Here is a 26,417-nt window from a genome sequence, read left to right as displayed (position 1 = left end):
AAATAACTTGGATAGAAGATGAAAATAAATCGAGATGTTTTTAAAATGGTCTTAAATAGATCTTTGTATAGTTTGTCAAAGGACTGTCTCATTTCAATCATAGACAATGAGCATCATACTATCTTTGTCTTACACTAGTACTTAGCACCCAAAAGAAAAGGATAAGTATAGTTTTCTTGGTTCTTACAGACTGACAAATTGGTTTGACCAATTATATCTCAGTGTTTCCAGTCGAACAAAAAAAATCTACAAATTGGTGTTCAGACAATTATTTTAAAATGTTCATAAAGCCGTAACACACTATCGCACCGCACACCGCACCAAGGTCACGATTGGCTAAGAAAAACAGCAATGTACATCGAACCAAATAAATTAGATCGTATTACGATTTCTTGGCTACATCACTACTAATGTCAATGTCACTATCAGTCAGTCAATCAAATTTACCAACGTGAACTGATATTTTAGGTCCGCGTCCCATTTAGCAGTGTATTTATTTTATTTAAATTAAAAAGATTAAAATGGCAAAAACTAAAATTGAGGATGTTGATTTATATGCTATCCTTGATCTTACTATCAGCGCCACAGAAACCGAGGTAAGTAGAAGTAGTCGTATAGTGATGTTACGTATTTAATGAGAAATTATTGTTTTTACCTAATTTATTTTAGTTCTATATATTGATCACTGTATTAAATTTCAGATCAAGAAAGCATACCGCAAGAAAGCACTACAGTGCCATCCAGACAAAAATCCAGATGACCCAAAAGCAGCAGAAGCATTTCACGAGCTCTCAAGGGCTTTGGAGATCCTTACCGATGCCGCCGCCCGATCCGCCTATGACAAAGTATTGCGCGCTAAAGAAGCTGCAAAACTCAGGCATAAAGAACTCGACAGTAAGAGACAGAAGCTCAAAGAAGACCTGGAAAGGAGAGAAAGAGAGGCTATGTCTGGGTCAGGAATCAATCTTACAGATGAGCAAAAACTGGCTGCTGAAATACAAAGATTGCAGAAGGAGGGTAGTAGACTCCTGCAGGAGGAACAAAAGAGGATTAAAGAAGAAATACAGAGAAGCCTCAGCCGTCTTAGCGAGCCTGTGTGGGATTCTAGTTTGAACAGAATCAAGATTAAATGGAAAGCAGATAAAACAGATAATAGCAATGGTGGTTATGATGAGGCTATATTGAGAAAGTTTTTGAAAAAGTATGGGGATATTGTAGCTTTAATTGTATCACCTAAGAAGAAGGGGAGTGCGTTAGTGGAGTTTGATAATAAAGAGGCTTCAGAAATGGCCATTGAATTTGAAAAAGGTATTTTTTTTAGGTTCACTACTTTAATCAAAACATTAGAACAATAGAACCTAAAAAGTAATTATAAAAAAATCCTAAGTTTTATGGTATTGTTCAGATTAAATTTAAAATGACTTGCATATTCATAAATAAATTTTAGAAAGAATTTATTTAACATACTCTGTATCAACATTATGTCTATCAACATTATGATGTCTGCAGTAATACCCAATTGTATACTTAAAGGTGTTAAAAATTTGTTAATACTAATATTTTATTTTTCATTTCAGGTTTACCAGAAAACCCTCTCACATTGAAGTGGCTAAATGAGAAACCTGTACTAACCACAAAGCGGGAAGCTCCAGGGCCCTCACTGGTTTCAGACAGGGACTATGAGTCACTAGTGATGACTAAGATGAGGCAGGCAGCAGAGAGGCAGAGGCTCATAGAAGAAATGAAGAAAGAAGAGTCATGACGAAGTTAATAAATTATTTGACAACATAAATAATTGTTTGATACTTTTTAACACAAAGTATACATGTTTTGATGTCCCTACATCACTGAACCAAATTACATACCATTGTTGCTGTATATTTCTTTGAGTATGATTTATATGTGAATATTATGGAATATACACTGGATAAATTCTCATAATATTAAGGAATTTATAAAACAAAATTCATAAATAAAATGATTCAAATACAGAGTATTACACTTTATTCTTACTAACTATATCAAATGATTTCCATTCTCTTGAGAATTCTAGCACCTTTTGCCTTTGTTCATTACTTTGTTCCCTTTTAGGATTCTTCCACAAGTAGTGGTCCAGGTCTAGAATACCCCCAATTATTTCCTGCAAAACAAAGAAGTATTATAATAAACGTACACAATAATATTTATGTACAAGTTGCGCAATATTACACAACATTGCTCAACAATTTATTTCTTTGAAGTCATAAATAAATAATTCAATAAACAAAATTACCTCTGCAAAATTTTTAGGAAACAGCTGCTGATCTTCTATTACATGGGCAAAGCCAGGATCCATGGCAAAATCAACCCAAAAATATGGTAGCCCTTTAGGAACACCTTTCCTTATATTTTTCCCCTTTAATTCCACAACTTTCTTATTGATGGACCATTCTGCTTCACATTCCAGAAGTGCTTTCTTGAAGTAGATTGATGCCATGTCTCCTACGTCTCTTGGCAATGGTATGCAATTTATGACCAAATGTGGGAATTTATGTAGTCTTGTTGCTGTTTCGAAGAATACAACATCTTTGTCTTGGGAATTGAAGAATTTGGTGAGGGCTTGTCTGTAATTCTGAAATTTTTTTTTTTATAAAAGTAATGAATATCAAGGCCTTTACGCAAAATAGGCGCTAGTTGTCGAGTTGTGGAAACCTGCCCGTGCTACAATACAATGAATATCAATGGTCAACTGTTACAAATGTTTGTTATCTTATGCTCATAAAATTTGCTCCTAAGCTTGAGCCAAATACAAATCAAAAACAGTAAATCAACTTGTTATTTTATAATAGAAACTCACCATGATTTCCTCCCAAACATCTTCATCAACAGCAGTGACACATGTAGAATGCTGTATTGTAGTGATAATGCACTGCCCTTTCACCAGTGACTTCTTAGCAGGCAATGCCAAGTACACCTTATTCCCGCAGCTAACCATTAGATGTTTCAACATGTTCTTAGAATCCAAACAGTATTCACATCCTTCCAGAGATCTCTCCATCTTGCTATGCATTTGAATAGCTCTCTGTTTCTCTCTCTCACTGTCTTTCGCTTCACTCCTGTTTTTGGATATCTCATCGGTGAATATGTCTTCCAGATCGTCATTTGGATTCTTGTGTTTGGCTGCAATTTTAGCGAGTTCTGCATCTTCATTATAATTGTCACCATATTTCTCTTCTTCGAACTGAAATAATAAATAAAAACATGCATGACATAAGCCTATTTTAGGTACAGTTTGTATTCAGCAGATATATCTTGATAATTTCTATAATTTTTGGTGAAATCTAATTCTAATTATGTTATAGCAGACTTGCCAGAATATGTAAGTACAAGAGAATATGCATGCAGACACTCACCATTTGCTTAAGATTATATTTGTCATCATTGCCAAAGTACTTAGTCCTTTCTCCAGAAGCATGTGTTTCCGCCTTTCTTTTCCCCCCTTTACTTCTAGGGTCCCCGCCTGACCCTTTGGTTAAAGGTCTGCTATTACCCATGCTGTTAGTTGACATCAGCATTACTCTATCATCCTCCTCCTCTTTGCCTGCATCTGGATTCTGTTTCCTGTATTCTCTAGCTGCTTCAAGTTTAGCTTTAAGTTCAGAAACTAAAGTTGTGTTTCCCATGATTTCTGCTTTTACAATCTTTGCAGCTAATTTGTTCAGTTTTTCATCACTTAAATAGAGTTCATGCTTTTTGGAATCCTGCTGTAATTCTACAGCATTTGTTGCTGTGCTCAGTTTTGATTCTATGATTCTGTCTTCAGGGAATTGATCTCTAACATCTCTGTTCTTGTTCTCCCTTTCATCCCTCCCATTGTCATCTCTTCTATCCATTGGATCCTTTCTATGGGCATCCCTCGACTCTTTCCTGTACTCATCTCTTGAGTCTCTTCTGTAGTTATCTCGTGAGTCCCTCCTGTAATCATCTTTAGAATCTCTTCTACTCTCATCTCTTGAGCTACTCCTAGTTTCCTCTTTAGACTCCCCATGTTCATCTCTTTTGGATTCTTTCCTCCAGCCACCAGATCTGTGGCTGTAAGAGCTACTATAACTGCTACTTTTTCTTTTGTAATCTGTATCCGTGTAGGATTCTTTTGAACTAGAAGATCGATATAGATTTCCAGTTGATTCAGGTTTGAGAAATTGTCTAGATTTCCGGAAACTCTCAGGAGTTTGAGGCAAGCCTCCACCACCACCTTTCCAGTAGGGGTTGAGTTCTCTACTGCTAGTTGCTGGGTTGTACGAATCAATGTGTTTTTTCTCCTCTTGTTTTGGCTTCCTTATATCATCCTTAGTGTATGTTTTCATCATACCTGTCATGGCCATCCAATCTTCGCGTTCAGCAGTACTTTGCTTAGGTGCGGGCTGTTTTTCCACCCACTCATCCTCACTCGAGCTGCTGGAACTAGTGGACTGCAATAAAATTAGAGGTTAAATTGTTAATGTCAACAAAAAAAATAGAGTATAGACTATGGTTTACGATTGTCATTCTAAAAACAAAATGTAGATCTTCTTCTATGAGACGCCATTTATAGTATGCAGTCTTGTTTGAAACTAATTAAAATATTTGGTGTTTAAAAGCTTTTTCTTTCCTGCCTGGGCCCAGAATGAGACATGGATAGAGACTGATTTACCAGCAGGAAAGAAGACTATTGACACCAAATGGGTCTTTAAAATAAAGAAAGGTGAGAATGGCAAGCAACAATATAAGGCAAGGTTCAAAGCTTCAATTTACAGTTGTTTTTTCTGCTGTCGGTACCTTGCGTCTTTTGTTGAGGAAGGCTGTTAATGTCAACAAAAAAAATAGAGTATAGACTATGGTTTACGATTGTCATTCTAAAAACAAAATGTAGATCTTCTTCTATGAGACGCCATTTATAGTATGCAGTCTTGTTTGAAACTAATTAAAATATTTGGTGTTTAAAAGCTTTTTCTTTCCTGCTTGGAGCCCTAATCCTAACATAAATGTATAAAAAAAAGTATTATCTTGGTTTACTAAGTTCATTATTTGAAATTTGTATCACTACTTTACTTACGCTATGACGCTTTCGCTCTTGCTTATCCTTATGTTTACTTTTCTTTTTGTGCTTATCCTTCTTCCGTTTTTCTTTCATTTTCGAACACAAATATTGCTAGTCAACTTTTAATATATAATTTAATTTAAATAAAATTTAAAACATGTCTTGTTAGTAAGAGTATCAATGACGTCTCAAATCTCTAACTGTCACTGTCATAGCCATTGTTAAAGCCGTAACAGACTACCGCACCGCACCGCGACCTTGGTGCGTCTCACCTTTGGTCTCACCTGAATGCGTTCAAGAAGAATCCATAAACACAGAAAAAACCGGTTCAGTTCAAGATGAGTAAGTACAACCCTAGCCCGGAATGCGCTTTTTTGCGTTTTGTGAGGTTTTGCGTGACAGTTTTGGTTGGGTGATAGAACGACGTGAATTTTAATACTTATCACAAAAGTAATGTTTTTATGTAAATCAAGCATTTCGACAGTGGAACATTAATATAAACAAGATCGTCTATAGCCCGTTAATTCAATTTGTTTGATACGCAACGCCATGGCCGCTAAGAATGTCATGGTTTCCATGGAGTAGACTATTTAGTATTCAGTTTGTGTTCACCAAGCAACAAAGTCTGCAAGTATTTAGGATATCGGAGGTTCGTATTGACATACACTTGTGGTCATTGTTCCCTTACAATAGCGCATCTGGTTGTATATGAATAGTAATCGATTGTTTACGCACCTGATCTAGAAAGTATTGCTACGCTATTTTCCAGCTTTCTTTTTCGTTACATAAAGTGTTTCCGGTGCTTACTGTTATTACCGAGTCTAATGAAAAGCAAACACGCTTGGAGAGCTTTCGATTGACGTGTTTGGTCTAATAAAGGAACTCTATTGCAGCAATATAAATGAGCAGTATGTTTTCTAAGAAAAAGAAGAAGCCTCTTATTTCGCCACCCAGTAATTTTGAACACAGAGTACATACTGGCTTTGATAGACGAGAGGGCAAATTTGTTGGACTACCACTGCAGTGGGCATCTCTTGTTGGAAACAATCAGGTAAAACAGTATACATCTCATCTTAATGTTTTAAACACATACTTATACAATGCATATGGAATTAAATTAATAAAATTTTTGTGTTTTGCAGATACTGAAATCAACAAACAGACCACTGCCAATGGTAGATCCTTCGGAAATTACCCCCACGGAAATCCTAGACTTAAAAACCATAGTAAGAGGTGACCACCGCACTGCCTCCGTATCCTCTCTAATTTCCACTCCTTCACAAGTGCTACCGAACCTTCCAGTACAACCTGTGCAAAATGGTGTTATATTGCCAAAAACATCAAACGTTGCAAGATCAAATTCATTGAGAAGTAGTAGTCCCCCTAGAATAAGAAGAGATTTCCGGAATCAGCCTAATGTTCCACCCGCAGTTCCGGAAGAGTCCCCACCTGTACCACCTGCCCCAACACAGTATCCCAGTTTACGAAGAGAACACAGCAATTACACTTTAAATAAGCCAATAGCCGAGTCGCCTACGGAATGGGCTCAGCACACCCACGAGGCTACTATCAGGCCTGTGTCGGAGCTGAATGACAACCACCACGCTACCATGACCTACCAGAATGTGCAGAATGCCAATGTGCCTTATCAACACAACCACCCACCGAAGCAGATGTCTCATAGTAGCATACACCGAGGGCTCAATGGAAATAATGCTAATATGGGTAAGGAATATTATTTATTAATTATATTAAGGCTTTAATTGTAAAAAGAAAGGAGGATGGAAGCATGCTACTTGGAAAACTTCCTACTTGTGTGGGCTCCCTCAATAGTGCCAATATCAAAATATTTATTTTATGTGTCCTTGGGTTATATTTGAGGGCTGATAAAATGAATATTAAAATTTTGGCACTTTTTAGGGTTCCATACCCAAAGGGTAAAAACGGGACCCTATTACTAAGACTCCGCTATCCGTCTGTCTGTCACCAGGCTGTATCTCATGAACCGTGATAGCTAAGCAGTTGAAATTTTCACAGATGATGTATTTCTGTTGCTGCTACAAAAAAAAAACTAGAAACAGAATATAATATATATTTAAGTGGGGCTCCCATACAAAACAACAAACGTGATTTTTTTGCTGTTTTTCCGTAATGGCCGGTTTTTAATAAATGGATTAGTCTCCCAACTGGACATAGTATAGGTATTTTAATTACAACCATATGTATGTGTTTGTGGAACAGGTGAACCATACGGCGCGCGGCCGGCGCACGCGCCGGGCGCACCGGGCGCGGCGCACCTGCCGCTCGCGGCCTCCAAGCACGAGCTGAGGTTGACTCATGAACAGGTAACTACTCTAACGCCCGATTTAGACGATGCGAGAACTCGCAAGGTTCATTAGGGGTCATCCATTAATTACGTCACACGAATTTCTAGGTTTTTTTACCCCTCCCCCCTCCTTGTCACACTTGGTCACATTTGGCAAACCCCTCCCCCCTATAGTTCGTTTTTTTTAGCATTAGAAAGAACTCCACAGAAGCAAGCGTGCAGTTTTTATCAGGCTCTTTAATTGTTAATAATTATTGAATTATCTAATGTAGCATGGTCAATACATATAATTTACTTCAAATTATTACCGCTATAAGTGTCGGATTTGGAACCACAAGCTTACTTCTGCGAAGTTCTTTCTAATGCTAAAAAAAACGAACTATAGTGTGACGTCACATTTTTTCTACGAAATCGCCAAATCGAATTAAGTAAGTACCTAAGTATTATTAATATTTTATCAAAATATTTTTGACGATATATATATTAGTAATTTTATAACCCAAAACTGCTTAGGAAAGAAAATTGAACGAATAAAAACGATTATCGTTTTAAAAACTTGTTAATTAAATGTACAGCGAATACAATAATTTAAATAAATTTTCGGTTACTGATGAAGTTAAAGTGACGTCACAAAGTTTGTGCCTCCCCTCTCCCCCATGTCACAATATGTCACATTTTCTTGACCCCTCCCTCCCCCTAAACGTGTGATGTAATTAATGGATGACCCCTTACCCCGGCTACACACGTAACGATAAATCGTAGCGATAAAACTGTGCAGTCCGAACGGCGCAGTTTTTTCTGCCGTGTGTATGACAAATCGTTACGATAATCGACAACGATTTGTCATACACACGGCAGATAAAACTGCGCCGTTCGGACTGCACAGTTTCATCGCTACGATTTATCGTTACGTGTGTAGCCGGGGTTATTTTGCGGGTTTTGATCGTTCGGTTGAATTGGACGTAACCAACAGTCCGCTATGTAACTAAAATCGCATGCGAGTTCTCGCATCGTCTAAATGAGCCCTTACGGTTGGTGATGTTGTGTCGGAACCTGCAATCTTGCTCAACGAAACGCCCAAAAATATTCGTAGAGAGAGTTATAAGAGAGTGCAAAATGTTATTGCAATTGACCATTTTACTTTGGACCTTTCTAGACCAGCGGTGGAACAAAAATGGGTTTTGATAACATTAAAGTTTTTTCTTTTTTGATATGTTATTGTAAGCATGTTAAATAACATTCATGTAAAAAGTTAGAAAATTTTAGGTGGAGCGTTCGGCCATATTAAAATTTTCAATTTTTGCTAAATAACTATCTAAATATAAAATTAAAGTTACAAAAAACTTTAACATATTCAATAACACTTTAATTTATTCACAATATTCGGTTTTTAGAAATCTGGAACAGCTGCTTTCTGGTGAACGTAAAAACAGGAATTATTATGTAAATACAGAATTAGAGTAGCTGATATTGCAAAATTACGATATTATCTATCAACTTAGTATACATGTAAAAAGTTAGAAATGTAGACAATGTGCTTGTCTAGATATTGATTTCTCGTTAAGCAGTATAGCCAATATTGAATTAAAGTTTGTAGAGTTAATATTACACGGTCATAATAAAGATCTTACTTCTCACACAAAAGATTAGAAATATAAAATCACGGCGACACTAAATACTGATACGTAAGTATGCATTCCGAGCTTATATTAAGTTACATTTCAAACGCGCGGCGTTTGCGCGCGCCGCGCTGTGCGCCGTGGCAGGAGGCAGCGATCGACGGTCGCGGGCTAGCGCCGCTAGCGGTTAGCGCGGTGCCCTTAAAAATACGCAAAGCGTTTATAAAATTATTATCAATGGTAAATAGTTATTTTACACAGTACACTAATGGAAACTTACCTTCCCTTATTTATTTCTATATGTACTAGGGATTGCCCGCGGTTTCGTTTACGTAGAATTCGTTATCGTGTTAAGTATAGAAATAATAGATACATTTGAAAATTATTTTAGGTGCATTGTCATACAGATAACTACCCTTGTTAAAGTATTCTTCAAATTCAATACACAGGTGTCATGTCAATATAATTTTGCGTAATTTGGCGCTTTTAGGTTATAAATGACTAGCGACATATATTTTTTAAGAGCGATCTCCGATAATATTTACTTAATCATAAAATCAATTTCAAACTAACGTTATTCAATATTTATCATTTTAAAGTCAATATTACCAACCAACTGATCCAATTTACCTACGGTAACAACTCAAAATTTGCATCAAATTAAATGCCACTTTTCTTATCCGTTTCGAACAATAAAGAGGGCCTTTATGAGCTGATGTGGTGAAAATTTTATTTAACCTTCGTTCCTTGAAACCTTCACTACGCTCAAGGTTTAACTTTACGAACCACTCGCTACGCTCGTGGTTCAATTTTAGAATGTTTGAATTTGTTAATGTGCTTCCTGCCTCGCACAACCAAACTGTGGAACGAACTGTCCGATACGACCTTCAAACCTTCAAAGACCCCCATCTTAAAGGTCGGCAACGCGCTTGCAACCCTTCTGGTGTTGCGGGTGTCCATGGGCGGCGGTAATCGCTAACCACCAGGTGATCCGTCTGCTCGTTTGCCTCCTATTTAATAAAAAAAAATGTTTCGCTTGTTTGGGTATTAATATTAGCACGAGCGGTTAATCAACAACTTTTCCCCTTGTAAAACAAATAAATAAGGTAGGTGAGGTGCAGGCATATGAGGCCCGGCGGGTAACAAGGCCCAGCATTCAAAAATAGCAGTTGCTCCCTATTATTCCCAATTATTCTGAATTTGTACTTGTTGCTAAGAAGGCCCACTGTCAGTGCAGGTAAAAAGGTCTAGTCCCGGGCCTTATTGAACGTATGAGATGAAATATTAGATTAAAATATTTTAAGATAATTTTCAATATTTTTAATCTCTTATTAATAAGGTCGATTTGAAGAAACTTCTATGAAATTATGACTTATAAATAATACTTGCACTGCGTGGGCTGTCAAAATTGCTGCAGACTTTTCTTGGTCTAACTCTAATAATTTTTCACTTGCTTTATTGACCTAAAGACGTTTTAAAGAATCAAAAAGTCTAATAACATTGAGGCACTTATACTTTTTAAAGGCAGTAACTAATTACAAGTGACTTTTTTTTGTTAATACATAGGTAGGTATTTACGATCATCATCATATATTTAAGAGTAGGTATGACTCTTGTCGGTGGAGCAATTTCCATGTTTGGCGGTCCTCCACCTTCTCTTTGACAGCCCGATACGACACGACGTTGATCTTTTTAACCGACTTCCAAATCTCAAAGAAGGAGGTTATCAATTCGGTTGTATGTTTTTTTTTATTTTTTTTATGTTTGTTTCTCCATATCTCCGTCATTACTAGACCGATTTTGAAAATTATTTTTTTGATTGAATGTATATGCATACAGATTGGTCCCGTTTTTATCAAAACCCAGTTCTGATGATGGGATCCATGAGGAATCGAGGGAACTCCTCAAATCTTAAAGGCATACATATAGTGATTTTTGGGTTTTTATCAACAAATCAAGCATATACATCCAAAAAAGTGACATTTGATGAAGTGGAACTGCTGATGATGATCAGAACGGAACTCTTCAACGACGCATAGTTCACGGTTGGCGATTTGTCCTCTTCGTTACGTTTGTTAAGCAAGTTAAGTTTTTAAGCCACATTTTTGTCAAGCTCGAGTTCTGATGATGGGATCCATGAGGAATCAAGGGAACTCCTCAAATCTTACAGGCATGCGTATAGAGATTTTTGCATTTACATCAGAAAATCAAGCATTTTCATTAAAAACTGTTGCATTTGATGAAGTGGAACTGCTGATGATGATCAGAACAGAACTCTTCAACGACGCATAGTTCACGTTTGTCGATTTTTCCTTTTCGTTATGTTTGTTAAACAAGTTAAGTTTTTAAGCCACATTTTTGTCTAGCTTGAGTTCTGATGATGGGATCCATAAGGAATCGAGGGAACTCCTCAAATATTAATGGCATACGTATAGATTTTTTTGTATTTTCATCATAAAAACAAGCATTTACATTAAAAACTGTCGCATTTGATGAAGTGGAACTGCTGATGATGACCAGAACAGAACTCTTCAACGACGCATGGTACACGTTTGGTGATTACGAATTTCGGTTTTGACTTGGACTGGGACCCGGACTCGGGCTCATACCCGGATCCGGTTCGGACCCGGACCCGGACCCGGAAAACCACTATGATACCTTAACTAAATAAATCACTAAATAAAGTATGATGATGCCAATCTTACTAGCCCTTCTCGCTTAAACCCCCGTACACCGCACCGCATGCGCCATTAAGTGGGTTAGGTTAGGTTTGAACTGCGATCCTCACAGAACCGAACTGCTATCTGAGAAGTGGGTTAGGTTAGGCTAGAACTACGACCCTTATGGCTCCTCTACACGATGGGCCAACGCCGACCACTCCAAGGGACGCATTTATGCGTTAGAGGGAGCAAGTGATATTGCTATCTCATTCTACCGCATGGCTGCGTCCCTTGGAGTGGCTGGCGTTGGCCCATCCTGTAGAGGAGCCATTACAGAAGCGAAATGCTAGTAGAAAAGTGGGTGGTTTTACCTCCTTTTCTACGTAGTGTACCAACTACAATAATCTTTCACCGGCCCCCATGGAAGTCGGTTTTTTTCTTAAAAATTATCCTTTATTTGATCCACGTACGCTCTCCTTGGTCTTCCCCTCTTCCTGTTTGCTTCAACTTTCCCTTCTATGATATTTTTGATAAATTCGTCGTGTCGTATCAGGTGCCCAAGCATCCTTCCTCTTCTATTGTCTATAAGTTCTTAACAAACTCCTCCTCTCTCCTACTACATAGGCCACACTGAATGTTTTGCACTACTGGCCACTGGTAAACATTTAAATTATGAATTGTATATTTAAAAAAAATACAGGCTTTTGATTATGGAATGTGACAAATGTTGGCGACAAATCGATCGTCTTTTGTTTTTAATGGCTTGTCAAAGTAAGGCAGTGCGTTGAACGTGGCTTTAACGCGAAAATATTTTTAGAGCTATGATTTTGTTATGATTTTAAAAGTTCGCTTACTCCGCAAGAGTGTAGTGCTTGCCTTCAAAATGCTTTTGGGATTGAAGCACCACATCTGAGCATCGTGAGGCGTTGGTATGGTGAATTTAGTAGAGACAGTATTATTCTAGATAATGATTTTCGTGAAGGTCGACCGTCCACGGCGATCATTCAAGGAAACGTGGCTACTGTGAGACGACTCATTGAAGAAAACCCACGAATCACCTATGACGAAATTTGAGGACAATTAGGGATAGGTATGAGACAAATACAAAAGATTTTACAAGAATATTTAAAAGTCGGGAAGCCTTGTTGTCTTTGGATTCCTCACGAATTAACTTCAGTCAAAAAACAGGTACTTTTTGACTGGTGCCGAGAAATGCTGCGTAAGTATAAGCAAGGAATTTCAAATCCTGTATATAACATCGTTAGAGGAGATGAAACCTGGATTTACTGCTACGATCCGGAAAAAAGGCATTAGTCCAGTCAATGGGTCTTTCGAAGGTGACAGGAGGCCCATAAAAGTTCAACAAGCCAAAAGCGTTGCCAAACATTTTGATCGTCTGTTTTTTTTAAACGCGACATTTTTGTACCGTACTTTTAAATAATAAAAGAACGTTAAATACTGAGTAGTACACTACCATTTGTGTGCCCGCAGTCATTGAAAAAGACCGCGAGAGACGACCGAGAAGCTGCATCCTCCTGCGTCATAATAATGCGTCCACCGATACCGCAATAAAGGCAAAAATATTTTTTAATTACGAAAACGTGGAAAATGTCTCTTATACGGATTATAATCCAGACATTGCATCCTGTGACTTCTATCTATTTCCCAAAATTAAGGATTTAATTTGGGGTTTGACATTTAAGACCCCGGATAAGGCAGTTACTACGTTTCATCACCACGTCGAAATCATGCAGTCAAGTGATTGGGCCTCATGCTTCCAAAAATGGTCCGAGCGAGTGAATATGTGCATAGAATGTAAAGGGAAACATTTTGAGAAGCAATAAATGTATTATTATGGTTATAAATGGTTTTATTCAAAAGTTACGCAAAACTTTCAGTGTGGCCCTCGTATGCGTAAAACCTCTTCGTTAGTTTTCTTTTCTTTTACGATAGAATTGCGAAAAATAGATATTTTGCAACGAGTGACGAATTTTAAAAACTGTAAAAAATATCCCACCAAACACATTTTCATGTAAATTTTGTTGCTAAGACGAAACCATAAGACTCGCACTGTCAAAAAGTTGTCAGATCTCTTGTCGAGCCAAACTTCAAACTCTACAAGCCCTAACTTCACTAACTCTACACCTTAGTCAAAATATGTGGCTTGGCTGTTTCGCTACCGCCACATTGGGCATAAGGTGAAAAATTTATTAAATTCATTATTTTTAGGGTTCCGTACCTCAAAAGGAAAAATACTGAACCCTTATAGGATCACTCGTGTGTCTGGCTGTCCGTCTGTTACAGCCTATTTGCTCCGCAACTACTGCACCAATAAGTTGAAATGTCTATAGCCCAAGGACATACATGTAAAGTAAATAATAGAAATTCAAATAAAGGGGTCACTTTTGAGATTGATAAATAGAAGAAAAAGAACTATATCTTGTTATAAATAATATAAGAGAATTAGAATAAGAATTAATATAAGAGAATTTTGTTAGAATTTTAATTAGTATAAGATAGATATGTATATTGTCATGTTATTTTCTCGAACTCCCCATCGGCATACAAACCTCCTCAAGGTTTTGCCCACGATGGGTCTTGTAATAATAATGTACTTTATTTGGCTTATTGTTCAATAAATTAAAAAAAATATATATATAGATATATATATATCAAATGAAGGGGCTCATTTTAAGAATCTCAGATATATTTTTTCATAATTTTAAAATAAATAGTTTAGAAGTTATTTAAGAAAATACGCAAAAAATGACCATCCCCCCCCCCCTTATCTTTGAAACTACTGGGTCTAAAATTATGAAAAAAATACACATATTAGCTCTTTTCCTATAGATGACAGGAAAACCTATTAGAAATGTGCAGTCAAGCGTGAGTCGGACTTAAGTACCTAGTTTTCCGATCCCTACGGGTTTTTTAAAGACATTTTACTCACTTTTCTCTAAAAAAATATATTGTTAAAAATTATGTAATGTACAGAACCCTTGGAACGCGAGTGCGACTCGCATTTGAGCGGTTTTTGTATTATACTTACATACAATAGTTCTTGTAGAAACGAAACGGCCAAGCCACACACTTTTGGTGTAGAGCTAGTAAAGTTAGAGGGCTTGTAGAGTTAGAAGCTTGGCAAGAGATCTGATAACTTTTTGACAGTGCGAGCCTTATGGTTTCGTTTGGGCAACATTTTACATCAAAATGTTTTTGATGGGATTTCACTTCTTTTTGTAAGTTGTTTATGACAATCTTCCATCCCCTAATTTAAAGGGTTGGGGGTGATTTACTATTAAAAATCCTGAAATAAGTATCTGGGGGCATCTGTTACACAATGTACTTCTTACTGATTCCCATATAAACCCTTCACCCCGTAAGGGTAAACTTTGGGGTTGAAATCTGCCTTCACCCCGTAAGGGTAAACTTTGAGGTTGAAATCTATTCTATATCCTTCCCCATAACAATACCTATCTACATACCAAATTTCAACTAAATCGGTTCAGTGATTATTGATTTCCCATACAAAATTAAACCCCATCTTCATCCCCTTAGGGATAAAATTTTTTTGAATTTATTTGTTGTTTATGTACTAAAACTATCTTACATACCAAATTTCAGCTTCTTAGAGGACTTCAGGAAGTACCCGGTATTGATGATCATCAAGTGAGTGAGTCAGTGACGAAATCGAAGTTTTTAGATATGAATAAAATCTAAAGTATAAGAGCTATGCAATTGATATGCTTAATAAGTCCGAGAACTTTGTTTATCTGGTATAATCCAACCCCAATTTATGAGGGTTCCAAAAAACGACGAAGCGCTTCGAGAAAAGGTAGATAGTGCCCTTGCGCTTTTCTCGTCTTGGCGGGGGCACTGCCGTGCCCCCAGATGTTAAAAGATGAGACTACTGTAACTAATAAAGATTTATGTTTAGTTACCTACTATTTTCGCGTAAACTAGACAATTTTTATATCTTTAGTTATTAAGACCCAAAATAATTATTTTCACTTATTATAAATAAATCCTCCTGTTATGAAGTATCAAATATTGTTATTTGTATATGTATAAGTCTTAAGTTAAAAACAATAAAATCTGTTATTACCTACTGTCAACATGATTATTTTTTGCGAGATTAAGTAATACACTGGTAGTGTTCAATAAGGCCCATAATAGGACTTTTATAAAAGGTATATTTTCCAAGAGTATCGTAATATTTTTATAACTATTTTGGTATAATGAAGAAACTTAAATAAATGAGAAACCTATTTGAGTGAGTTTTTCATACTTCATATCCTGTTTATTAAAAAAAAAACCATTTTAATTTAAGGTGGGCTGTATATAGGCATATACGGCCCACACGGAATATACAATAACGTAAGTGAGGCCACTTACCTTATTGTATATTCAGGATGTATACCGTGTAATATTGAGCAGTTGGTTTATAATATACATATTATGATATTGACATTGAATAGGACAGGACATGACAATAGGAACCAGAAATAGGTATAGTTGGTCAAACCAATTTGTCAGTAAATAAAAACAAAAAACTATATTCATTCTTTTCTTTTGGGTGCTAGTACTAGTGTAAGTCAAAGATAGTATGATGATTCTCCCTGTCTATGTTTGAAATGAGACAGTCCTTTGACAAACTATGTATAGTAAAAAATAGTTGTGAATATCTTGTACATTTTTATTGCAATATTAGTCAAGATAATGAAATATACAATGAAATAACACTTGCACTGCGTGGGCTATCAAAATCGCTGCAGACTGTTCTTGGTCTAACTCTACAGTCCTACAGTGTGACTACCACCAGTTTGGCACTGACATAAACGTTATTGAGAACGTAACTTACTTTCTATGCATCTCGCTCGTACTCGCATATTATTGTGAGCGAGATGTCTAGAAAGTAAATTACGTAGACGTTAGCGTAGGTATATAAAGATGGTCAAGCAAATCTTGTCACTAAAAAAAGGCGCGATATTCAAATTTTCTATGGAACGATATCCCTTCGCGCCTACATTTTTCAAATTTGCCGCCTCTTTCTACTGACAAGATCTAATTGACCAGCTGTAGGTATTTTTACTTAATAAGATATTTTAATTTCACGTAATGTCCGCATCTAATTTATATATGTGCACGGTAAACAATCAAATGAATGATAAGAAAAGACAGACAGTGTTACTGAGCGAGAGGTGGGGCGAGGGGCGAGGTATAGGTAGGCTATGATAGGCTCTCGAGCGCCGCGCCGGCGACTGACGGACCAGCGCGGCGTATGTATGAATTTCGCGCCTTTTTAACTAGATTTTACGATTACAATGCAAGCTACACACAGAAATTTCTTACTTTCCATAATATGGCTGCGTATATTATTTTATAGTAATAGACTTATTTTTACAGACTCTAATTCAATATTAGATCTTATAGGACAAAAAACGCATATTAATTCTAAAGCATATATCTTATTCTTCTAGCTTTTTAGCTTGCCTATTAACTTATAAATTTAGATATGTTGTTGTGGATTTATTAAACTTTAATTCAATATCGACAAAATAATAAGCTAATTGTAGTTTGACAAAGAAGCACGTTAAAAAAATTTCTAATAATTTTACATTATAAAGCGTCACACATATTATAAACAATGGAACTTAAACATTGCACTTTAATTCAATATTAAAAAATCATTACTAAAAATATATAAATACCTAATTTATATCTAACGCTCGTTCTAACTTTTCATCATATATAGCATATATGCTTAAAAATATGTCCTATATCAGATAAGTATCACTTTTTCAACTTTAGAATTATCAAAACTTTTAGTGCAAAAATCCGGTCCCACTATTGAGCTATTTCATGGTGCAAGTATTGTACAGCAAAATTTGCTTGCATCATATATTGTTTTTTGATAATATAAGTCCGTAATCCTACTTTCCTTGAATCATAACCTTCCCTTTATCAGCCGTTTAATTTATACAACTTCGTTTATCACTCTAAATATTCTCAAGTGAGAGTACACCAATAATAATTAGTTAATTACCATTCTGAAGACCGCCGATTGTCATTTAAGGTGTGGCTGATAGTACACCATTAAAACAGGTTTGCAAGGTGCTTCAAACTCAATAGTGGTTAAGTACAGGAAATTGGATAATTCCTAGTTAAATTCAACGCATTGCGCTAATGTGCAGGTTGTGGCATATGTCCATTTCAACATCGACACTTGTGTCGTATTACTTTGTTGCAGGTGTAACGCCATGTTTATAAATATGCTTGCAATTAAATGCTTTTTAATTTGTAATAGTAAATGCGTATAATTTAGATATATAATATAATATGTGTACCTAATCAAAAACTTCAACTTAATTTTTTAGGCCGTGGCCAGATAGTTATTTCAAATAATAAATAAAAACATGCATGAAATAAGCCGATTTTTGGTACAGTTGGTATTCAGCAGATATATCTTGACAATTGCTATATTTTTGGTGAAATCTAATAGACATGTTATAGCAGACTTGCCCGAATATGTAGGTACAAAGAGAATATTTTATATGAAAAGCCCAAATTTTAAAAACTTGCTAGATTTAGTTGCGTTGCGAGGAAGGGAACAAACTTACCTCTTGATGGTTTGGTCAATTCAATATTTCCATCAGACCATTGTATTTATTTAACCTTTATGGCATAAAAGAAAACTTATCGTACAAAAGGCGGACTTAATGCCAAAAAGCATTCTCTACCAGTCAAACTTAAGGCAAAGCAGAGAGATTGTGGGTGGTGCTACTAAGGATCAGGGATGTATCAGGAATATGTTGTCATAAAAAGTTTGTTGTCCAGTTCCGCGCAGCGCTCCGCCTGGTAGTCAGCGAGGGCGACCCGCGCTCCACGCTCTCCGGCTTCAGCAAGATCGGCGAGGGCTCCACCGGCGTCGTGTGCGCCGCCACAGACTCGCGCACGCGCCGCCGCGTCGCCGTCAAGATGATGAACCTGCGCAAGCAGCAGCGGCGAGAGCTGCTGTTCAACGAAGTGGTGAGTTGGTCCAATCGTACGCTAGATGTAGCTGTAGCGCGTGGTGCGATTCCTACATCGCGCTAACGATGTGTCGACGTATAATCTACATAAGATCAGGAAGTTCTCTTGCCACCAGAGAGTTAATTTGTCTACTGTGTACGGCTGCCTGACCCGTAATTCCTTTTTGAATTTACTGTAGTAGTTTGTGTTACAAGGGATCAAAAGGGCGTACATTGAATCCTGAATGAAGCTCCTAAGCTAAAGTAGAATCCTGAGCGTAATGAGGGATTCAAGTGTTAACGCCCAAGACGAAATAATTTTACCATGTGAAACATAGTCACATACTGCTTTTCACATCTCCTATACGGGAATATTGATGCTTGCACAGATTATTTAAGCTAAAAAAATAATGTACCAAAAATTTAAAAATAGTGGGCTAGAACAGAAAAGTGTTACTTTGATCCCTCCTAGCAGGGAAGAAACCTGCCACTTTGATCCCTCCTAGCAGGGAAGAAAAAGCCCTTTTTCGAATTGGTGATGTGAAAAGTTATATTTTAATTTTTCTCAGGTAATAATGCGGGACTACCCTCACCCGCACATCGTGGAGATGCACGCGTCCTACTTGGTCGGCGACGAGCTGTGGGTAGTCATGGAATACATGGCGGGTGGGGCTCTCACCGACGTGGTCACTCGTGCGAGAATGGACCCGGAGCAAATTGCTACGGTCACCAAGCAGTGTCTGAAGGTAAAATCTCTCTGATTTCAATCCAGAGTTTATTAAAAATGACTGTATTGTGATGAAGTTTTAGAAGAAATATTCAAATTTTGAATAATTTTACGGTTTAGACTCACTTGTTTTTAGTCACTCGCGCGACATGTTTCGGAGAGCCTAGGTCTCCTTTCTCAATCACTAACAGTGCGAGCAGCGTTTACGACGGCCGTGTATCGCGTACTGTTAGTGCTTGAGAAAGGAGACCTAGGCTCTCCGAAACATGTCGCGCGAGTGACTAAAAACAAGTGAGTCTAAACCGTAAAATTGTTCAATGTTAGTATGTCTCACAACAGATTAAATTCGGAAATATTCAAATGTATTTATCTGATAGGCTTTTTTACCAAACGCCTTTTATCCCCTCGAGTCCTAGCCATCTCTTGTCTATTGTTAAAAACCTCTAACCATCCTTTTGACTTTCCATACATTCTGTATGAAATCGTGTGTCCGATTATTCGCTCGTGCCGTACTTAAAGAAAAGGTATGTATATATAAGCTATGTATCTGCTGATGAAATTTCGCGTCCGCGGGATGGGTTAGATTTGATTTTAACCTGACTATGACAAAGTCAAAAGGATGGGCTATGATTAATTAAACAATTTTTTATATTGACTTATTTTTCTTTTATTTTCTAGGCTCTAGCGTTCCTCCACGGGCAAGGCGTGATACACCGGGACATCAAATCCGACTCGATACTTCTCACAGCAGACGGCAGGGTCAAACTATCGGACTTTGGTTTCTGTGCTCAAGTCTCTCAGGTAAAGTTCTAAATTATGTTTACTATCACCATAGACAATGAATTACTAAAGATCGGTTTTCCTAGGATAGCGGTGCCGTCATATAGCGGCCGTCTCCATACAAATACTATGACATCCATATTTAGCCGTATTATTTAGTATATATATCAAAGGAAACTAGAGCATAAGGGTGGTATTCCATCTGTCCAATGTCATTGCATCTTACTCTTTCATTAAGCAAAATGTGAGACAAAATACACATTGGACAAATAAATTGAGAAAAGGTGGAATACCTCCCTAACGCGTGTTTTAGTTGCAATGCAACTTTGAACGGTTAAGTAGATGGCGCGCTACAGTGGCATGCGCCTACTCTACAATCCAAGCAAAGCAAGTTAGTCTATAATATATAGGCTTTTCAGCGCCATCTATACCAGCGGTCAACATTGCGTCTTCAATACATTATTTTACGTGTCTTAGTATTTTTTGGCCTTAGGGTGGTATTCCACCTATCCAATTTCTTCACCCAATCTGTATTGCCTCTCACATTTTGCTTTCATGAGAGAGTGAGGTGCACTGACATTGGACATTGGAAATTAGACAAGTGGCATACCACCCTTAATAATTTTACTAAAACTATCTTATAAATTTCCAAATCAACAAAAGCTCTTAAAAATGCTAGTAAGGTATTATTCTCTCCTCTAGTTTCTCTATTTTTGGTTGTAACAAAGTCCATTTAATTTTGTTCTTTTCAGGAGCTTCCAAAACGTAAATCCCTAGTCGGCACGCCATATTGGATGTCGCCCGAAGTGATATCCCGGTTGCCGTACGGGCCTGAGGTGGACGTGTGGTCGCTCGGCATCATGATGGTGGAGATGGTCGACGGGGAACCGCCGTTCTTCAACGAGCCACCCTTGCAGGTAGGAATAAGGACTATAGGTAGATCCCTAGTCGGCACGCCATATTGGATGTCGCCCGAGGTGATATCCCGGTTGCCGTACGGGCCCTAGGTGGACGTGTGGTCGCTCGGCATCATGATGGTGGAGATGGTCGACGGGGAACCGCCGTTCTTCAACGAGCCACCCTTGCAGGTAGGAATAAGTACATACATGGCGCTAACATGCGGCGAACAAGCGAGGCAAAACACAACCGTCTTGAGTGAGCGCGGCCAAGTTACTGAGGCGCCTTTGAGCATGGACAAGAAACCGACAACGCTCGGCTCGGGCCGAGGCGCGCTCGGACGAGGCCGGACATGCGTTTGCCTCGGGCGAGGCACGTCCTGACTGACCGAGGATTTGCCTTGCGAGTCTGCCTCGCGAGGCTGCTCGCTCAATCAGTACCCGGCTATCCTACTGACCGAGGCTGCTCGCTCAGTCAGTACCCGGCAATTGAAGTATTTTGTTTGTCCTGCAGGCGATGCGTCGCATCCGCGACATGCCGCCCCCCCGGCCGCGCGGCGCCGCGCGCTGCCCCGCGGACCTGCTGGGCTTCATCGAGAGCGCGCTCGTGCGCGACCCGGCGCAGCGCCTCGCGGCCGCGCGCCTGCTGCAGCACCCCTTCCTGCGCCGCGCCGGCCCGCCCGCGCTGCTCGTGCCGCTCATGCCGCCGCCGCCCCGCCCCGCCCCAGCCACCTGTGAGTATACCTACACCACATACTAGGCGGAGAAACACTACACATACAGCTTTCGATATTCTCTCTCTCTCTCTCTCTCTTTAGCCCTTTTCTACCCTTCGGGTGAAAACCTCCTTCATTTTACGCCTCTCGTCACGGTTCTGTGCGACTTGGAGCCACTTCTTCCCCACAGTCCTTTGGGGACGCTCTTCCCCCCATGGTCGCTCCATATCCCATCAGTAACCACACACGCCATGTAAAAAATATGCTAATGCTCGAAAGCTGGGCTGGGGTCCACACAGAACGAGCTGTTTGGAGAGGAAATTGCCGCGCGAAACAGTTCGGTCTGTGGAGACGTGCCTCGCCCGAGGCATTGTGGCCGCGAGTTGCTTCGCCCGAGACACGTCTACACAGACCGAGCAGCTTTGCGCGGCAAATTCCTCGCGAGGCGGCTCGTCTGTATGGATCCACCTATCCCCCCGTAAAAGTTATTAAATTCCGTGAAACTACAGAAAGAAAATTATTAAAAATTATTAAAAGTTTTAGCAGGAAAAGGAATAGTATTAATTATGATTATAAACTTTGTGATAAAAAATTAGGTCGTGTTCACCAGATTCGAGATCTTGGAGTCATAATGGACTCAAAACTCACTTTTATACCTCACATTGATGACATGTTAGGTAAAGCCTTTAAGAAATTAGGATTTATACTACGCGTAGGTAAACCATTTAAGAGACTTTTAACTTATAAGGTATTATTTAACAGTTATGTTCGTAGTCGTTTGGAATTTGCAAGTGCTGTGTGGAGCCCACTGTATAAAATACATAGTGATAGGATAGAGAGAGTTCAGAAAAAGTTTGTTAAGACAATAGAATACAGAATTAGAAATAAATACTCAGATTACGCCACCGCCATGAGAGTACATAATATGACATCCCTTAGTTATCGCCGAGAACGTACTGATATCTTAACCCTTTATAAAATTATTAATAATATTATTGATGCTCCGTTTTTATTACATTCTCTTTCCTTCAGAGTCCCTCGACGTTGTGAACGTGCTTGCAGGAAAAAACCCCTCTTCTACATCCCCCGTAGTCGGACTGCTTACGCAAAAAATAGTTATGTTAGAAGGGCGTGCAGGTTGTACAACGAGAAATTTTTGAGCCTTGATATTTTCTGTGAGAAACTTAATAGATTTAAAACACTATCTATGCAGTGTAATAATTAATAACCCAAGATTGGCGCTATAAAGAAATAATCTCAGTATTAGATGTTATTGCTTTTTATAATTTCTTTATTCATAAATAACAAAACCTTTTCAAGATTTAGTTTGTAAAAATTGGTAGCAATACCATAAGGTTGCTATAATACTCTTATTTTTATTTTCATCTTTTTTCTTTTTTGTGTTTTGTTTTTGCACGCACAAATAGCTCTGTTTTACTGTGTAGAAACTACTTAATAAACATGATGTTCAAATATTCTTATTAAGGAAACTGTAAGTCTAGTTTTAAGAAAAGTTCTAGTGTTATATATAACTATGAAAGACTGTTTGTTTCTTAAATAAATAAATAAATAAATAAAAATAAGCAAGAATGTTTATGTATTAAGCTTGGGTAGATTTCAAAGGAATTTAGGTTAACGTCTAATGGACAGTAAGCGCAAACGTATGACAAAACTGATTCTTATTTTCTTTTTCAGGTAATTAAGATATTCCTAACGACTCACCAGATGCCCACCAGTTCGACACGAAAAAGACGTATTTATTTTATCGAAGTGACGTAGAGCTTGCAGCTTCCTTGCATTTAGCATTCCCACAACGATCATGACAAACCAAAGTTGTTAAGAAGCAACTTGTAAAGTGTAATTTTAGTTTTTTGTACAAAATAATCGTACCGTCACGCATTTTAGCTATCGTAAGCGGGAATTACGTATAGACCTGAAATGTTAGTATCCTATATTATGTTTTACTAAGTACAACTTTAAGATTGTAACCAAACCTAAAATGTGACTTTCCAATCAATAGATACCTTATGACAACTGTATAAGGTAGGTTTTTGAAACAGAAAGCCGCAAATATTTAATTACAATGCAACTAAATATAAAACTAAACCACTACTAAAATATATGTTATCGTAATGACGTACGTATCCTAAAATTGTATTGTATGACAAGTGACCTGAATTAAGTAACAATCCGTTGATTGTGGTTGGTGGAACCGGTACCTAAGTGTTGTAACAGTGGATTTTCGGTTAAGAACGATGTTGACATGAGTGCGATATCTACTCAATGCTAAATGATTGTATAATGAATCGTGTAGCTAATTAGCTATTAAAACGCTCCGATTTTAACTGCTAGAAATCAAGTTCGTTTTGGATTCATGAATGCCTGAATGAACATTTGAGTTTTCACTTCTACTTCGCTTTTTGAAATTATTTCTCTGCATCTTTCTTATCTGAAATCCACTCGTACCCTAAATTTAGTAGCTTTCAAATAACGGTTTAATATACTTGACAACGTATTTACAACATTTAAATACGTAATTTCCGCGTCTTCTCTTCCAGTGAAGTCATTCCATTGCCGATCCATATGCTGTATGGAAAACATTCCTTGTATTTCTTTATTCTTTATTCTCTTGAACATGTAATCGATATATCGTTGAAAATATATTTATCGTGTTTTTATGCCATAAAATTGTTGGATACATGTTTGTTGTAGATTTATGCATTAGTGTATGCCTTTAAGCGTTAAGTAATATTATCACGTTTCTATAACTCCCGTCCAAATGGAGTGTTATACTGTTTTCTTGCACTATAATATTGTAATCATACTTTAATGACTTAAAACAAGCCTTTTACACTTATTTAGGTTCTTACCGAATCGTGTCTTGTTATACAGTGTGTTTTAAAATTAGTATCTTAGAAGATGACAAAAATTGATCAGTATTATTGAGTAGCAAGACGGCTGCTATTGTACTTAACTTACTAAATTTTAAATCGATATTAGTGGATATTATTCGTAATAGTAAGTTAAAAACGTCGATTAATCTTCTACATTCCGGAATGAGTATTTTAAATTTCTATTTTCTTATTTTTATATTCAACTTTATACTTGATATGTAATGTTATTAAATGAAATTTACAAAACGGTCATATCAGCCGATGTTTAGACTTAAGACTGAGCCCAAAATCTCAAATATTCTGCCTATCGGGCGTCGTATGAAACAAATCAAGTTTCTTTATGGAACCAGTGTCCTGGCCCATCAAATTCAGTGGCAGCTAAATAAATAAAAAAATGTTCAATAAACTTTAGTCCGGGGAAGCGCGACCCCGGGTAAAGATGGAAAATCTTAAACCCTTACGCATACTTGTAAAATGTATAGACGCAGTTGCCTTGACCTCACGTCCCAACAGATTGTTGTTTCTTGCACGAGCAATCGACATAAGTATATATATCTTAGTAAATCATAATTTTTTGCATTCGAGCGTATTAACAAAATGAAATTTATTATTAATAACAGAGTTACAATTCAACACATTTACAGTCAACGAAGTTTTATTAGCAATAAGAATAAATAGAGTCACAAATATTCTTTCTTTCCGCTCCATAGGTATTTTAAAGAAGTTAGGATAACTAAAAATCGATTTGGCCTTAAAACTGTGATGTATTTGAACCTGATTATATTTTAATTTAACGAAGTTTTGCCTGACAGATATTATAGGAAAGATTACATTCTTACTTGCCAGATTTTAGAGGACTTGTATAGTCTTGTACGAATAAAACTCATTTGAACGACTTATTGTTAAACTTTTGTAGAACTGGTACGCGATCAGGCGATCACCATAGCCTCTCGATGCTTGTAGTTCGGATTTATAATGTTAGAGTCTGTGCGGAAGCCGTGAAATGTATGGGATCCGATCCAATACATTCTACGACTCTTCTCTTTCTGCACAGACTATAGTCGTTTGAGTGAATTTTATATGTAGGTACGAACAAACCACACGATTTTGGCCTTAATGTTTAGTGAATAACATTACCTACTAACAAAGTTGTTTGTGAATTAGAAAGCTAGAGTTGTGACTAAACGATACATGTTTAAATCGAAAACGTAGGCAGCTAGATGTTATTAAAATAGACTAGAGCCTTACCTAGACTTAGTGCCTTAACACAGCCTAGATTGTTGAATGCACCGTACGTTTGTTATTTACAATATTTGCTTGTATTTATACAATAACATGTTAAAGTAGATCTTCATCACAAATCATTTTCATTGTCTTCTTGCGACATGATGTTATTAATCAGAATGTCATAATTTATTTGTATCAATGTCAAATTTATGTAAGGTATATGCCAAATATTTTGTAAAATTATGATATCACATTGTTATAAGATTGTTATGAAATATAGATTTTGAGAAAAAATAATGTTTCATTGTAATGTCGCTTTATAAACCTTAAGCCCCCCCCCCCTTCCCACATCTAGCGTCGGCGTCGCTCGAGCGGCGTCGGGGGGGGGGGGGGGCTAAGATTGCAAAGAAATGCAACGATTCAAGCTCATTGATTGGCTTTTTAGCCTTTAGGCCAGTCATATTAGATTTTTTCCAGGAGTTAATTCCTCAAAACGCTTTTAT

At 37.5% G+C, this 26,417-nt stretch overlaps 3 protein-coding genes across 4 annotated transcripts; 2 read left to right on the top strand and 1 right to left on the bottom strand.

Moving 5' to 3' along the window:
* The first annotated feature begins 444 nt into the window (after positions 1-444).
* LOC134671252 (dnaJ homolog subfamily C member 17) lies at positions 445-1,876 on the top strand. Its single transcript, XM_063529064.1, has 3 exons — positions 445-596; positions 702-1,308; positions 1,578-1,876. Exons 1-3 carry the CDS (start codon positions 522-524, stop codon positions 1,760-1,762), a joined length of 867 nt encoding a protein of 288 aa, XP_063385134.1. The 5' UTR covers positions 445-521; the 3' UTR covers positions 1,763-1,876.
* A 97-nt stretch (positions 1,877-1,973) lies between these two features.
* Positions 1,974-5,239, bottom strand: LOC134671232 (CWF19-like protein 2 homolog). Its single transcript, XM_063529031.1, has 5 exons — positions 5,075-5,239; positions 3,393-4,451; positions 2,837-3,220; positions 2,273-2,611; positions 1,974-2,140 (listed from the first exon to the last, which is right to left on the bottom strand). Exons 1-5 carry the CDS (start codon positions 5,150-5,152, stop codon positions 1,997-1,999), a joined length of 2,004 nt encoding a protein of 667 aa, XP_063385101.1. The 5' UTR covers positions 5,153-5,239; the 3' UTR covers positions 1,974-1,996.
* A 200-nt stretch (positions 5,240-5,439) lies between these two features.
* Positions 5,440-26,211, top strand: LOC134671215 (serine/threonine-protein kinase PAK mbt). Of its 2 annotated transcripts, XM_063529009.1 has the most exons (10): positions 5,440-5,708; positions 5,953-6,110; positions 6,202-6,784; positions 7,301-7,404; positions 18,502-18,693; positions 19,244-19,420; positions 20,080-20,202; positions 20,934-21,098; positions 21,592-21,811; positions 23,489-26,211. In XM_063529009.1, exons 2-10 carry the CDS (start codon positions 5,961-5,963, stop codon positions 23,494-23,496), a joined length of 1,722 nt encoding a protein of 573 aa, XP_063385079.1. In that variant the 5' UTR covers positions 5,440-5,708; positions 5,953-5,960; the 3' UTR covers positions 23,497-26,211. The 2 variants fall into 2 exon arrangements, 1 of the variants encoding a protein (XP_063385079.1); XR_010099196.1 differs by lacking the exon at positions 23,489-26,211 and having other exon boundaries at positions 5,441-5,708; positions 20,934-21,269; positions 21,592-21,722.
* Positions 26,212-26,417: the final 206 nt, after the last annotated feature.

The sequence above is a fragment of the Cydia fagiglandana genome, chromosome 15 (assembly GCF_963556715.1).
Source record: "Cydia fagiglandana chromosome 15, ilCydFagi1.1, whole genome shotgun sequence".
In the NCBI taxonomy this organism is placed as follows: Eukaryota; Metazoa; Arthropoda; class Insecta; order Lepidoptera; family Tortricidae; genus Cydia; species Cydia fagiglandana.
This window is presented reverse-complemented; position numbering and strand designations above follow the sequence as displayed.